This window comes from Chiloscyllium plagiosum, unplaced genomic scaffold (genome assembly GCF_037043375.1).
Source record: "Chiloscyllium plagiosum isolate Xiang-an unplaced genomic scaffold, Cpla_swu_hap1 HiC_scaffold_20, whole genome shotgun sequence".
NCBI classification, from domain to species: Eukaryota; Metazoa; Chordata; class Chondrichthyes; order Orectolobiformes; family Hemiscylliidae; genus Chiloscyllium; species Chiloscyllium plagiosum.
Genome location: NW_028270158.1, coordinates 11,890,717 through 11,906,847, shown reverse-complemented (window position 1 = coordinate 11,906,847; position 16,131 = coordinate 11,890,717). Strand labels below are relative to the sequence as shown.

The following is a 16,131-nucleotide window of genomic DNA, read 5'->3' as shown; positions in this document are numbered from 1 at the left end:
GTATGACGATAGCAGCGTAGTTCAGTACAGTATAGTGATCACAGCGTAGTTTAGTACAGTATAGTGATCACAGTATATTTCAGTACAGTATAGTGATCACAGCATAGTTCAGTACAGTATAATGATCACAGCATAGTCCAGTACAGCATAACGATTACAGCGTAGTTCAGTACAGTATAACGATCGCAGTGTATTTCTGTACAGTATAATGATCGCAGTGTGTTTCAGTGTAGTATAACGATCACAGCGTGTTTAATTGTAGTATAACGATTACAGTGTATTTCAGTACAGTATCCCGATCACGCGTAATTCAGTACAGTATAGTGATCGCAGTGTATTTCAGTACGGTATAATGATCACAGCGTAGTTCAGTCCAGTATAACGATCACAGCGTAGTTCAGTACAGTATAATGATCACATAGTATATCAGTACAGTATAACGATCGCAATGTAGTTCAGTACAGTATGGTGCTCGCAGCGTATTTCAGTACAGGATAGTGATCACAGCATATTTCAGTACAGTATAGTGATCACAGCGTAGTTCAGTCCAGTATAACGATCACAGCGTAGTTCAGTACAGTATAGTGATCACAGCGTAGTTCAGTACAGTATAACGATCACAGCGTGTTTCAGTACAGTATAATGATCACAGTGTATTTCAGTACAGTATAACGATCATAGCGTAGTTCATTACAGTATAGTGATCGCAGCGTAGTTCAGTATAATATAACGATCACATCGTAGTTCAGTACAGTATAGTGATCTTAGCATAGTTCAGTACAGTATAGTGATCACATCGTAGTTCAGTGCAGTATAACAATTGCAGCGTATTTCTGTACAGTATAGTGATCGCAGCTTATTTCTGTACAGTATAACGATCAAGCATGTTTCAGTACAGTGTAGTGATCACAGTGTATTTCAGTACAGTATAATCATCATAGTGTAGTTCAGTACAGTATAACGATCACAGCGTAGTTCAGTACAGTATAACGATCACATCGTAGTTCAGTGCAGTATAACAATTGCAGCGTATTTCTGTACAGTATAGTGATCGCAGCTTATTTCTGTACAGTATAACCATCAAGCATGTTTCAGTACAGTGTAGTGATCACAGTGTATTTCAGTACAGTATAATCATCATAGTGTAGTTCAGTACAGTATAACGATCACAGCGTGTTTCAGTACAGTATAATGATCATAGCGTAGTTCATTACAGTATAGTGATCGCAGCGTAGTTCAGTATAATTTAACGATCACATCGTAGTTCAGTACAGTATAGTGCTCTTAGCGTAGTTCAGTACAGTATAGTGATCACAGCATATTTCAGTACAATATAACGATCACAGCATAGTTCAGTACAGTATAACGATCACAGCGTGTTTCAGTACAGTATAACAATCAGTGTAGTTCAGTACAGTATAACGATCGCAGTGTATTTCAGTACAGTATAACAATCACCGCATAGTTCAGTATAACGATCACAGCGTGTTTCCGTACAGTATAACGATCTCAGTGTATTTCAGTACAGTATAATGATCGCAGCATAATTCAGTACAGTATAGTGATCACAGCGTAGTTCAGTACAGTATTGTGATCGCAGCGTAGTTCAGTACAGTATAATGATCACAGCGTATTTCAGTACAGTATAGTGATCGCAGCATATTTCAGTACAGTATAGTGATCACAGCGTAGTTCAGTCCAGTATTGTGATCGCAGCGTAGTTCATTACAGTATAGAGATAACGGCTTAGTTCAGTACAGTATAATGATCATAGCGTAGTTCAGTACAGTATAGTGATCACAGTGTATTTCAGTACTGTATAATGATCACAGCGTAGTTCAGTCCAGTATAACGATCACAGCGTAGTTCAGTACAGTATAATGATCACATAGTATATCAGTACAGTATAACGATCGCAATGTAGTTCAGTACAGTATGGTGTTCGCAGCGTATTTCAGTACAGGATAGTGATCACAGCATATTTCAGTACAGTATAGTGAACACAGCGTAGTTCAGTCCAGTATAACGATCACAGCGTAGTTCAGTACAGTATAATGATCACAACGTATATCAGTACAGTATAACAATCGCAGCGTAGTTCAGTACAGTATAGTGATCGCAGCGTATTTCAGTACAGTATAACGATCACAGTGTATTTCAGTACAGTATAACGATCGCAGCGTAGTTCAGTACAGTATAACGATCACAGCGTGTTTCAGTATAGTATAACGATCACAGTGTATTTCAGTACAGTATAACGATCGCAGCGTAGTTCAGTACAGTATAACGATGACAGCGTGTTTCAGTACAGTATAACGATCACCGTGTAGTTCACTACAGTATAGTGATCGCAGCGTAGTTCAGTACAGTATACCGATCACTGTGTAGTTCAGTACAGTATAACGATAGCGTAGTTCAGTACAGTATAGTGATCACAGCTTGCTTCAATACAGTATAACAATCACAGTGTAGTTCAGTACAGTATAACGATAGCGTAGTTCAGTACAGTATAGTGATCACAGCTTGCTTCAATACAGTATAACAATCACAGTGTAGTTCAGTATAGTATAACATTCGCAGTGTAATTCAGTACAGTATAACGATCACAGCGTGTTTCAGTACAGTATAACGATCACCGTGTAGTTCACTACAGTATAGTGATCGCAGCGTAGTTCAGTACAGTATAACGATCACTGTGTAGTTCAGTACAGTCTAACGATCGCAATGTATTTCAGTACAGTGTAACGATCACAGCGTAGTTCAGTACAGTATACCGATCACAGCGTGTTTCAGTATAGTATAACAATCATAGTGTATTTCAGTCCAGTATAACGATCACACGTAGTTCAGTACAGTATAGTGATCACAGTGTATTTCAGTACAGTATAGTGATCACAGCGTAGTTCATTACAGTATAGTGATCACAGCGTAGTTCAGTACAGGATAGTGATCACAGCGTAGTTCAGTCCAGTATAACGATCACAGCGTATTTCAGTACAGTATAATGATCGCAGCATAGTTCAGTCAAGTATAGAGATCACAGCGTAGTTCAGTACAGTATAACTATCACAGCATATTTCAGTATAGTGATCACAGCGTAGTTCAGTACAGGATAGTGATTGCAGCATATTTCAGTACGGTATAGTGATCGCAGTGTTTTTCAGTACAGTATAGTGATCACAGCGTAGTTCAGTACAGTAAAATGATCACAACGTATATCAATACAGTATAACAATCTCAGCCTAGTTCAGTACAGTATAGTGATCGCAGCGTATTTCAGTACAGTATAACGATCGCAATGTAGTTCAGTACAGTATAGTGATCGCAACATAGTTCAGTATAGTATTACGATCACAGTGTATTTCAGTACAGTATGACGATAGCAGCGTAGTTCAGTACAGTATAGTGATCACAGCGTAGTTTAGTACAGTATAGTGATCACAGTATATTTCAGTACAGTATAGTGATCACAGCATAGTTCAGTACAGTATAATGATCACAGCATAGTCCAGTACAGCATAACGATTACAGTGTATTTCAGTACAGTATCCCGATCACGCGTAGTTCAGTACAGTATAGTGATCGCAGTGTATTTCAGTACGGTATAATGATCACAGCGTAGTTCAGTCCAGTATAACGATCACAGCGTAGTTCAGTACAGTATAATGATCACATAGTATATCAGTACAGTATAACGATCGCAATGTAGTTCAGTACAGTATGGTGCTCGCAGCGTATTTCAGTACAGGATAGTGATCACAGCATATTTCAGTACAGTATAGTGATCACAGCGTAGTTCAGTCCAGTATAACGATCACAGCGTAGTTCAGTACAGTATATTGATCACAACGTATATCAGTACAGTATAACAATCGCAGCGTAGTTCAGTACAGTATAGTGATCGCAGCGTATTTCAGTACAGTATAACGATCGCAGTGTATTTCAGTACAGTATAACGATCGCAGCGTAGTTCAGTACAGTATAACGATCACAGCGTGTTTCAGTATAGTATAAAGATCACAGTGTATTTCAGTACAGTATAACAATCGCAGTGTAGTTCAGTACAGTATAACGATCACAGCGTAGTTCAGTACAGTATAATGATCACAACGTATATCAGTACAGTATAACAATCGCAGCGTAGTTCAGTACAGTATAGTGATCGCAGCGTATTTCAGTACAGTATAACGATCGCAGTGTATTTCAGTACAGTATAACGATCGCAGCGTAGTTCAGTACAGTATAACGATCACAGCGTGTTTCAGTATAGTATAAGGATCACAGTGTATTTCAGTACAGTATAACAATCGCAGTATAGTTCAGTACAGTATAATGATGACAGTGTAGTTCTGTACAGTATAGTGATCACAGCTTGCTTCAATACAGTATAACGATCACAGTGTAGTTCATTACAGTATAACGATCGCAGTGTAATTCAGTCCAGTATAACGATCACAGCGTAGTTCACTACAGTATAGTGATCGCAGCGTAGTTCAGTCCAGTATAACGATCACAGCGTAGTTCAGTACAGTATAATGATCACAACGTATATCAGTACAGTATAACAATCGCAGCGTAGTTCAGTACAGTATAGTGATCGCAGCGTATTTCAGTACAGTATAACGATCGCAGTGTATTTCAGTACAGTATAACGATCGCAGCGTAGTTCAGTACAGTATAACGATCACAGCGTGTTTCAGTATAGTATAAAGATCACAGTGTATTTCAGTACAGTATAACAATCGCAGTGTAGTTCAGTACAGTATAACGATGACAGTGTAGTTCTGTACAGTATAGTGATCACAGCTTGCTTCAATACAGTATAACGATCACAGTGTAGTTCATTACAGTATAACGATCGCAGTGTAATTCAGTACAGTATAACGATCACAGCGTAGTTCAGTACAGGATAGTGATCACAGCGTAGTTCAGTCCAGTATAACGATCACAGAGTATTTCAGTACAGTATAATGATCGCAGCGTAGTTCAGTCCAGTATAGAGATCACAGCGTAGTTCAGTACAGTATAACGATCACAACATATTTCAATATAGTGATCACAGCGTAGTTCAGTACAGGATAGTGATTGCAGCATACTTCAGTACAGTATAGTGATTGCAGCGTTTTTTCAGTACAGTATAGTGATCACAGCGTAGTTCAGTACAGTATAATGATCACAACGTATATCAGTACAGTATAACAATCTCAGCGTAGTTCAGTACAGTATAGTGATCGCAGCGTATTTCAGTACAGTATAACGATCGCAATGTAGTTCAGTACAGTATAGTGATCGCAACGTAGTTCAGTATAGTATAACGATCACAGTGTATTTCAGTACAGTATGACGATAGCAGCATAGTTCAGTACAGTATAGTGATCACAGCTTGTTTCAGTACAGTATAACGATCACAGCGTGTTTCAGTACAGCATAACGATCACAGCGTAGTTCACTACAATATAGTGATCGCAGCATAGTTCATTACAGTATAGTGATCGCAGCGTAGTTCAGTACAGTATAACGATCACCGTGTAGTTCAGTACAGTCTAACGATCGCAGTGTATTTCATACAGTATAACGATCACAGCGTAGTTCAGTACAGTATAACGATCACAGCGTGTTTCAGTATAGTATAACAATCATAGTGTATTTCATTCCAGTATAACGATCACACGTAGTTCAGTACAGTATAGTGATCACAGTGTATTTCAGTACAGTATAGTGATCACAGCGTAGTTCATTACAGTATAGTGATCACAGCGTAGTTCAGTACAGGATAGTGATCACAGCGTAGTTCAGTCCAGTATAACGATCACAGAGTATTTCAGTACAGTATAATGATCGCAGCGTAGTTCAGTCCAGTATAGAGATCACAGCGTAGTTCAGTACAGTATAACGATCACAACATATTTCAATATAGTGATCACAGCGTAGTTCAGTACAGGATAGTGATTGCAGCATACTTCAGTACAGTATAGTGATTGCAGCGTTTTTTCAGTACAGTATAGTGATCACAGCGTAGTTCAGTACAGTATAATGATCACAACGTATATCAGTACAGTATAACAATCTCAGCGTAGTTCAGTACAGTATAGTGATCGCAGCGTATTTCAGTACAGTATAACGATCGCAATGTAGTTCAGTACAGTATAGTGATCGCAACGTAGTTCAGTATAGTATAACGATCACAGTGTATTTCAGTACAGTATGACGATAGCAGCATAGTTCAGTACAGTATAGTGATCACAGCTTGTTTCAGTACAGTATAACGATCACAGCGTGTTTCAGTACAGCATAACGATCACAGCGTAGTTCACTACAATATAGTGATCGCAGCATAGTTCATTACAGTATAGTGATCACAGTGTAGTTCATTACAGTATAGTGTTCACAGCGTAATTTAGAACAGTATAGTGATCACAGTATATTTCAGTACAGTATAGTGATCACAGCATAGTTCAGTACAGTATAACGATTACAGCGTAGTTCAGTACAGTATAACGATGACAGTGTAGTTCTGTACAGTATAGTGATCACAGCGTATTTCAGTACAGTATAACGATCGCAACGTAGTTCAGTACAGTATAACGATCACAGTGTCGTTCAGTACAGTATAGTGATCACAGCATATTTCAGTACAGTATAACAATCGCAGTGTAGTTCAGTATAGTATAACGATGACAGTGTAGTTCTGTACAGTATAGTGATCACAGCGTATTTCAGTACAGTATAACGATCGCAGCGTAGTTCAGTACAGTATAGTGATCACAGCTTGCTTCAATACAGTATAACGATCACAGTGTAATTCAGTACAGTATAACGATCACAGCGTGTTTCATTATAGTATAACGATCACAGCGTAGTTCAGTACAGTATAATGATCACCGTGTAGTTCAGTACAGTCTAACAATCGCAGTGTATTTCATACAGTATGACGATCACAGCGTAGTTCAGTACAGTATAACGATCACAGCGTGTTTCAGTATAGTATAACAATCATAGTGTATTTCATTCCAGTATAACGATCACACGTAGTTCAGTACAGTATAGTGATCACAGTGTATTTCAGTACAGTATAGTGATCACAGCGTAGTTCACTACAGTATAGTGATCACAGTGTAGTTCATTACAGTATAGTGTTCACAGCGTAGTTTAGAACAGTATAGTGATCACAGTATACTTCAGTACAGTATAGTGATCACAGCATAGTTCAGTACAGTATAATGATCACAGCATAGTTCAGTACAGTATAACGATTACAGCGTAGTTCAGTACAGTATAACAATCGCAGTATAGTTCAGTACAGTATAACGATGACAGTGTAGTTCTGTACAGTATAGTGATCACAGCGTATTTCAGTACAGTATAACGATCGCAACGTAGTTCAGTACAGTATAACGATCACAGCTTAGTTCAGTACAGTATAGTGATCACAGCGTATTTCAGTACAGTATAACGATCGCAGCGTAGTTCAGTACAGTCTAACGATTACAGCGTAGTTCAGTACAGTATAGTGATCACAGCATATTTCAGTACAGTATAACGATCGCAGCGTAGTTCAGTACAGTATAACGATCACAGCGTAGTTCAGTACCGTATAACGATCACAGTGTTGTTCACTACAGTATAGTGATCACAGCATATTTCAGTACAGTATAACGCTCGCAGCATATTTCAGTACAGTATATCAATCACAGCGTAATTCAGTACAGTATAGTGATCTCAGCGTAGTTCAGTACAGTGATCACAGCTTGTTTCAATACAGTATAACGATCACCATGTAGTTCATTACAGTATAACGATCGCACTGTAGTTCAGTACAGTATAGTGATCACAGCATATTTAGTACAGTATAGTGATCGCAGCGTTGTTCAGTACAGTATAGTGATCACCGCATAGTTCAGTACAGTATAATGTGCGTAGCATATTTCAGTACAGTATGGTGATCACAGCGTAGTTCAGTACAGTATAGTGATCACAGCGTAGTTCAGTATAGTATAACGATCACAGCGTAGTTCAGTACAGTATAGTGATCACAGCGTAGTTCAGTATAGTATAACGATCACAGCGTAGTTCAGTACAATATAACGATCGCAACGTCGTTCAGTATAGTATAATGATCACAATGTAGTTCAGTACAGTATAATGATCACAGCGTATTTCAGTACAGTATAGTGATCATAGCGTCATTCAGTACAGTATAATGATCACAGTGTATTTCAGTACAGTATAACGATCACAGCGTATTTCAGTACAGTATAATGATCACAGCATATTTCAGTGCAGTGTAATGATCACAGTGTATTTTGCTATGTTATAACGATCACAGTGTATTTCAGTACAGTATAATGATCACAGCATATTTCAGTACAGTGTAATGATCACAGTGTATTTTGCTATGTTATAATGCTCACAGTGTATTTCACTACGGTACAATGATCACAGCGTATGTCAGTACACTATAATGATCACAGCATATTTCAGTACAGTATAGTGATTACAGTGTAGCTCATAGAAAAGCATAGTGTTGTTTGAATTGAATTTTACTGACTTAAGTTAGCTGGTCTTGGATTCTGTAATACAGATTAAACATGTTGAATTTCAGGATCATAAACTGGATAGTGCAGTGAGCAGAATGTTAGGAGGTTTGAATTGAGAAAGTGAACCAGTTTACATTGGAATATCCTTGACGTTATGTTGAACTTTATTGGAGCAAACAGGAAGCCGAGGATAGAGAGGTCAGTATCAGAGCAAAGCAGGGAATTGCAGGGATAAATGACCTTGATTGTACAAAAGTGGTCATCCAATTCAGATTTGGTCTCCCCTGTGAACAGCATTGTGAGCAGCGAACTATGTATGCTAAGTTGAAAGTTTCACCTGGACAATGTGTTCTGGATCTTGAAGAGGTAAAAGGGCTGGTGTCACATGTACACTTCGTAAAATTTGTTCATAGACATGGGCATTACTGGCCAGTATTTATCACCTGTCCCTAATTGTCCAGAGGGCAGTTAAGAGCCAATCATATTGCTGTGGCATCACATGTAAGCTAGACCGGGTCATGACACCACTACTGCCCTGCTTGTGTGGAAAGATGCAAGAGAACGAGGAGGAGTGTTGAAAGAGGCTTTAAGGTGGACAAGGCCCACACAGGTGAAATAGAGATTATACTAAAACCTTTCTAGAATGCTGAAAGAGAATCAGATGTGCTTGGTGATAGTGTAGGACAATTGTAAATGGAAGCTGGTGGAGTAAACATGAGAACAAGGAAAACCCTATTGTGGTCTTGGAAAATGAATGGGAATAGAAATGAAGGAAATGGGATGGATGCAGTCAATGACTCTGTCCATCATGGTCGGGGTGGAATTCTCAGATTGAGGGGAAAGGAAAGTTTGGAGGTGCCAGTATGAATATTTAGTTAGTTCAGAAACCGTGATGGCTTTACGTCGTCAACTTCTTACCTACAGCAACCCTGTGTATCGGTGGTGGCTCAGTGAGTAGCATGTTTGTCTTCAAACCAGAAGGTGATATGTTCAAACCCCACTTCAGTGACTTGGACACAGAAGTCTAGGCTGAAACTCGGTGCAATACTGAGCTGAAATAAAAGATTCCCTTGCCCTATTTCAAAGAGGAGTTCAGTAACATCATTCCTGGTCAGTAACATCATTGAAAAACAATAGCTGGTCATTAGCACCTTACTGTTTTTGGGAGCTTTCTATGTACAAATCCGATACCAACTTTCCTATATTATAACAATAACTACAGTACTTCAAAGAGTACTTTGTTCATTGTCAAGTGTTTTAGAGCATCCTGATTTCCAATCTGAAGAAATTGTTCTTCATAGATTTGGTTTAAACGTTTCTTTTTGACCTCTGTTAAGAATTTGTTTTTAATCACGGATGGCTAGGCCAGCATTTATTGCCCGTCCCTAATTGCCCAGGGGGTAGTTAATATTGCTGTGAGTCTGGAGTCAGACATACACTAAGGATGGCAGACTTCCTTCTCTAAAGGACATTAGTGAACCAGGTAAGATTTTCCAACAATTGGCAATGGTTTCATGTTTATACACTTAATTGAATTCAAATTGCACAGTCTGCCACAGTGGGATTCGAACCTGGGTCCCCAGAACATGGAGAAAGTGAGGACTGCAGATGCTGGAGATCAGAGCTTAAAAATGTGTTGCTGGAAAAGCGCAGCAGGTCAGGCAGCATCAAAGGAGCAGGAGAATCGACGTTTCGGGCATAAGCCCTACTTCAGGAACATGATCTGGGTCTCTGGATTAATTATCAAGTGATAATGCTGGGTCATTGGCTCCCATACTCGACCATGCTATCGGAAGGATGTTGTGAAACTTGGAAGTGTTCAGAAAAGATTTACAAGGATGTTGCCAGGGTTGGAGGGTTTGAGCATACACAGAGAGGCTGAATAGCCTGGGCCTGTTTTCCCTGGAGCATCAGAGGCTGAGGGGTGACCTTCTTGAGGTTTATAAAATCATGAGAGGCATGGCTAGGATAAATAGACAAGGTCTTTTCCCCAGGGTGGGGGCGTCCAAAACTGAAGGGCATAGGTATAAGGTGAGAGGGGAAAGATTTAAAAGAGACCTAAGGGGCAACTTTTCCACTCAGAGGATGGTGCAACACCTGCCCCTTCCCCTCCTTGGTACTCACCATCCAAGGGCCTATGCAGTCTTTCCAGGTGAAGCAGAATTTCACCTGTACCTCCTCCAGTCTTGTGGCCGACTCCACATTGGAGAAACCAAACGCAGACTGAGTGACCACTTTGCAACCTCCAGTCTGCGCAGGCAGGATCCTGACCTTCCCATAGCCTCCTGTTCGCATTCTCATTTGTCTGTCCTCGGCATGCTGCAGTGTTCCAGTGAATCACAGCGCAAACTGGAGGAGCAACAAATACATCCTCAGACTAGACATTTTATAGCCTTCTGGATTTCATATTGAGTTTGTATATTGGTATTGAGTTCAACACCTTCACATTGTGAACCAGCTCCCATTTATTCCTTTACTTTTAGATTGTCCTCTCTCCCCTCCCTCTCATCCCAGTGGGGACTGGAGACACACCATTGTTCTGCTATTGTCACATTCCAATCAGTTAATCTGAACTATCAATGCCTTTTCTCCATCAGCACCCTACACCCACTACCCCAGCTCCCCCCCTCCAAACTATAGCACACATGCTGTACCCTCCACACTTCACTTCAGCTCTGATGAAAAGTCATCTAGTCTCAAATCATTAGCTTGCTCTCTCCCCATGGATACTGTGTGACCCACTGTGATCTCCAGCATTTGCAGTGTTAGAGTCTGAGGGAGAAATTGACTGCTCAGCAGCACCACCTGCTGCACCTTGCTTATACTGCAGTAGATCAGAGATAATCATAATTCTGTACTTCGTTCCACCAAAATATTTTATGAACCGCTTTTGTGAATATTGCTAATATTTCTGTTCTTTTACTGTACCCTATCAAATGGGGACTATTTACTTACAACCATCTGGAATATAAAATTAAAAGGACTTTTTTTTTAATAGTTCCACTGCAGTACAAAGAGTAGTTTGCTGTGAAAATGCTGTTTTGTATTTTTGGTTAGATGCTTATATTGGAGTTGATGTTTAACTTGGTTAAACTTTAATTCAGCAGATTAGATTACAAATTGATTGACTACACAGCCTCCAGGACAAGAAGTGCTCTGTGGCCAAATTAGTTTACGTACTTTAAGGCAGAGAAATGAGAAATTATCACATTAAAATTGGTACATTGTGTTGCTAGAGGCAGTCCTTGTGACATAAGATTCCTTTGGTTTAAGAAAGTTCTGTGGCGAGTTACATCTCATTCTCTTTCAGTCTCTCTGCATCCCCCCATTACAGCAGTGCACTGGATCTTAGCTGACACCAAAACAGAAGTTGCTGAAAAAGCTCAGCAGGTCTAGCAGCATCTGTGAAGAGAAATCAAAGTTCACTTTTCAGGTCAAGTGACCTTTCCTCAGAACTTAGCCTAGTCCTGTACACTGCCTACACTCACCTTTTTTGATAACACATCCAGACTTTATTGCTGAACGTCGCTAAACTTACAGTACACAACCCCTAATGTGTGCCTGTTTTAAAAGATTTTATTAAAGTAGATTTACCCCTGACTAATGCACCTAACGTGCACATCCCTGAACACTATGGGGCAATTTAGCATGGCCAATTCACCTAACCTGCACATCTTTGGATTGTAGGTATTCTATTTAAAAAAAGGGTGGGGATAATGTCACTGGACATTACCAAAAGCCACAGGCTGACACTCGGAGGCACAAGTTCAAATCGCATCACAACAGCTGGTGACATTTAAATTCAATTAAAAATCTTGGAATTAAGGCTAGTCACAGTTAGAACAATGGTAGCCATGACATTACCATCACTTGCTGTAATGAAGGCTAATCCAGTTCACTTGTATCCCTTAGGGGAGGAAATCTGCCATCCTTAGCTGGTCTGGCCTACGTTTGACTCCAGACCCACAATGATGTGGCTCGCTGATATCAGGGAAATATTTAATTGGGGGAAGAAACACCAATTAACCAATGTCATATTATAAAGGAGCTTCATTTGATTTAGCAACAAAATAACATGGTCATGAATGCAATTTACAGCAGCAAATATCCTTCTCTTCCACATATATATTCCCAATCTTTAATGTAAGCAATCTGTGTATGCTAAGGATTTAAAAGAAATTATATTAATTAAACTTTTTCCTTCCCTTCTGTTCTCACAGGTACACCAGAGTGGGTCAGGATGGTCTCCAGTGGTATGTATTACTTTGTTGAATCACTGGCTTGTGAATGGTCTAAACATTCTGACATGTAGGCAGCCAGGCTTGTGGGAAGTGCTTTGCAGAACTGAAATTATTACCGTTTTTAATCCCATCCTCATACAATGCACCTGTTGGATGGGTAATATAAAACAGAGAACTGCAAGCACTGGAGATCTAAAACAAAATCAGAAAGTGCTGGAGAAACTCAGTAGGTTTGAAAACATCTGAAGAGAGAAGAACAGAGTTAACATTTCGAGCCCTGACCCCATCATATGAGGCTTTTGAAAAACGCTGAATATTATTAACAAACACTTCTAAATGAATCAATTTACCTAATATATCATAACGGCTGCGATTTCAGTGCTTTTTGTTAAGACCAGTTTTCAGGCAAGGTTCCCCAATTTATTATAGTTCTATATGGAATACCCCAATTTATTTAAGGTCCTGAGTGAGGAGGGATGAACCAATCCCCCTCCTTTACTGACCCCTCCCCTCTCCCCACCCGTCTGTTGGTTGCAATAAGATTAATTTAAGAAGTATCTCTTAACCTTGCGGAGATGTATGTTTGAAAAGGAGTCCATTTAACCTGGCTGTGTTCAGTTAACAAAAGTGAATTTGTTAGTTATAAAATGCGAGAAGAAATAATAATGCAGCACACCTAAACACAGATTTGGAATAAAAAATAAATCTAAAATAAAATTTGAAAATGTACAGTGTGTCTGAGAGTCATTCATGAAGAGTAGATAGTAGAATGTTGCAGCCATTGCAGTGATTATCACTGATAGCATTAAGGTTGGTGGTTGATCAGATTATTTCAGGTTTCTTGTCTTTGCAGTTAATTGAAATTATTTTGTCCTGTTCCTTCCTTTGGGACTGGTTGATAACACTCAAGTGTTACATTCAAGAGAATGTTTTATCTCTTTCTTTACCTGCAATGCAGGGATGTTTAGTTCCGGTTCTCATACCTGTGACCTTCACAGTACAGTAATCCACTCAGAAGAACGTCAGGCCGCTAATGCATGCTGACTGAGTTGAAGCTTGATTTTAAACTACTGTTTTTGCGTATTTCTGGTAGAGCAAAACACAAACATGTCTGCCGGAGATGGGTTCCTGCTGGGTGGAGTTTAGCTCGTCATTATCTCTGATGGTAATCATCCGTCTCATTATCGCTTCCCAGACTCCATGTGGATGTGACATTCCAGAATTTCCCTGCAGACAACCACAAAAGGGGAAGCAATGGCCTAGTGGTATTATCGCTGGACTATTAATCTAGAAACTTGGCTAAGGTTCTGGGTTCAAATCTTGTCACAGTAGATGGTCAAATTTGAATTCAGTAAAAGAAAAATCTGGGTTTATGATCATTAGACTCTTAATTCCATTGTCAATTGTCAGAAAAACCCGTCTGGTTCACTAGTGTCCTTTAGGGAAGGAAATCTGCCATCCTCACCTGATATAGCCTCCATGTGACTCCAGACCCACAGCAATGTGGTTGACTCTTAGCTGCCCTCTGCTCAGTTGGGGATGTGCAATAAATGCAGGTCCATTAAGAGACGCTCACACCCAGTGTTCAATTTGCTTCCTTGTTGGCCCCTATTGATTTGTTTTCTGTTATACAGTGGTTTCAAATATAAGCACAGGATTCTCCCATCATTGGAGATTTTATACAAGTTCTCCATTTTATATTTGTTACGTTCATTGTGCCTCCAACTCAATTTTATTAGAATATTGCTTTACTGCGCATTTGTGAAAATTTGTTGAACTTCACCCTAACCACATTGCTACAAGCCATATTGATGTTTCTCTCTTTTGATTTGTTTCTTACAGTATGTGGAAGAAAATCTGGGTATAATGTCAATTGGATTTTTGCTCAGCAGCCTTGATGACGCTGTAATTTGGAGGGGGCCAAAGAAAAATGGTTAGTTTATTTTTGTTGAGTTTATCCTTTATGGCTTAACAAGTGTCCTCTGTGACATGTATAGCATTCAGGGCAATAATGTCTCTCATTCCTAATGTATTTTATGGAGTCTGAATGGGAAGGTATAAGAACCATATCATAGATGAAAATACACGTGGGCACAGTGTGGTCAAAGGACGAGTCAAAGATTGGATGAATATATTATTCTGGAACATTATGACTCTGGTTGGAGCCATATGCTGGAAATCAAGTTCCACTATTTGATGAGTTGAGATTGTGGGGCTGGAAAAGCACAGCAAGTCAGGCAGCATCCTAGGAGCGAGAGCACCGACATTTCTGATGAAGGGCTTATGCCAGCATCTGCAGTCGGAACTTTCTCCACTATTTGATGAGCTGTATGAAAGTGTAAATGCTTTATTCCATCAACAAAATAGTCACTTTGTTCCTCCTCCTCATTATTAATGAGAATAAAAGAGACTTTTCACCATGTTTCTCAATAAATTCTGAAGTAATATAATCATAGAGATGTACAACATGCAATCAGACCTTTCAGTCCAACTCGTCCATGCCGACCAGATATCCCAACATAAGCAAGTCCCATTTACCAGCAATTGGCCCATGTCCCTCTAAACCCTTCCTATTTGTATACCCATCCAGATGCCTTTTAAATGTTATAATTGTACCAGTCTCCCCCACTTCCTCTGGAAGCTCATTCCATACACGTACCACCCACTGTGTGAAAAAGCTGCACCTTAGGTCCCTTTTAAATTTTTCCCCCCTCACCCTAAACCTATGCCTCTAATTCTGGACTTCCAACCCCAGGGAAAAAATCTTGTCTGTTTATCCAATCCATGCCCCTCATGATTTTATAAACCTCTATAAAGGTCACCCCTCAGCCTCCAACACTCCAAGGAAAACAGCCCCAGCTTATTCAGCCTCTCCCTATCGCTCAAACCCTCCAACGCTGGCAACATCCTTGTAAATCTTTTCTGAACCTTTTCAAGTCTCACAACAAACATCCGATAGGAAGGAGACCAGAATTGCACACAATATTTTAAAAGTGGCCTAACCAATGTCCTGTATAGCCACAACATGACCTCCCAACCCTTATACTCAATGCTCTGATCAATAAAGGAAAGCATTCCAAATGCCTTTTTCAGTATTCTACCTGTGACTCAACATGTTTATTACAAACATAGTCTTCAAACAAGTGGGAAACTAATTGTTAACTAAGCTGCTCTGTGAATGAAACCATATCCCTTTTAATCCCAAATGTCTTCATACAGGCAAAGACATAGTGTTGTCAAGCATGGGAAACAATGGGCCAAAAGGGGAATGAAACCACAATGTCCCTGTTTGTCAAGGGGCAAAATCAGACAACAAAAATGGGTCAACTTCTTGTAGCTCCTTTGAATTGTTG

General features: G+C 39.6%; 1 protein-coding gene across 2 annotated transcripts in view; it reads left to right on the top strand.

Annotated features, from left to right (window-relative positions):
* nubp1 (nucleotide binding protein 1 (MinD homolog, E. coli)) overlaps positions 1-16,131 on the top strand; it is a 104,762-nt gene that overhangs the window by 75,282 nt on the left and 13,349 nt on the right. For both annotated transcript variants that reach the window (XM_043712013.2, XM_043712012.2), the window contains exons 5-6: positions 12,758-12,790; positions 14,621-14,711. In XM_043712013.2, the coding sequence (XP_043567948.1) occupies positions 12,758-12,790; positions 14,621-14,711 (124 nt within the window). The remainder of the gene's footprint in view (positions 1-12,757; positions 12,791-14,620; positions 14,712-16,131) is intronic.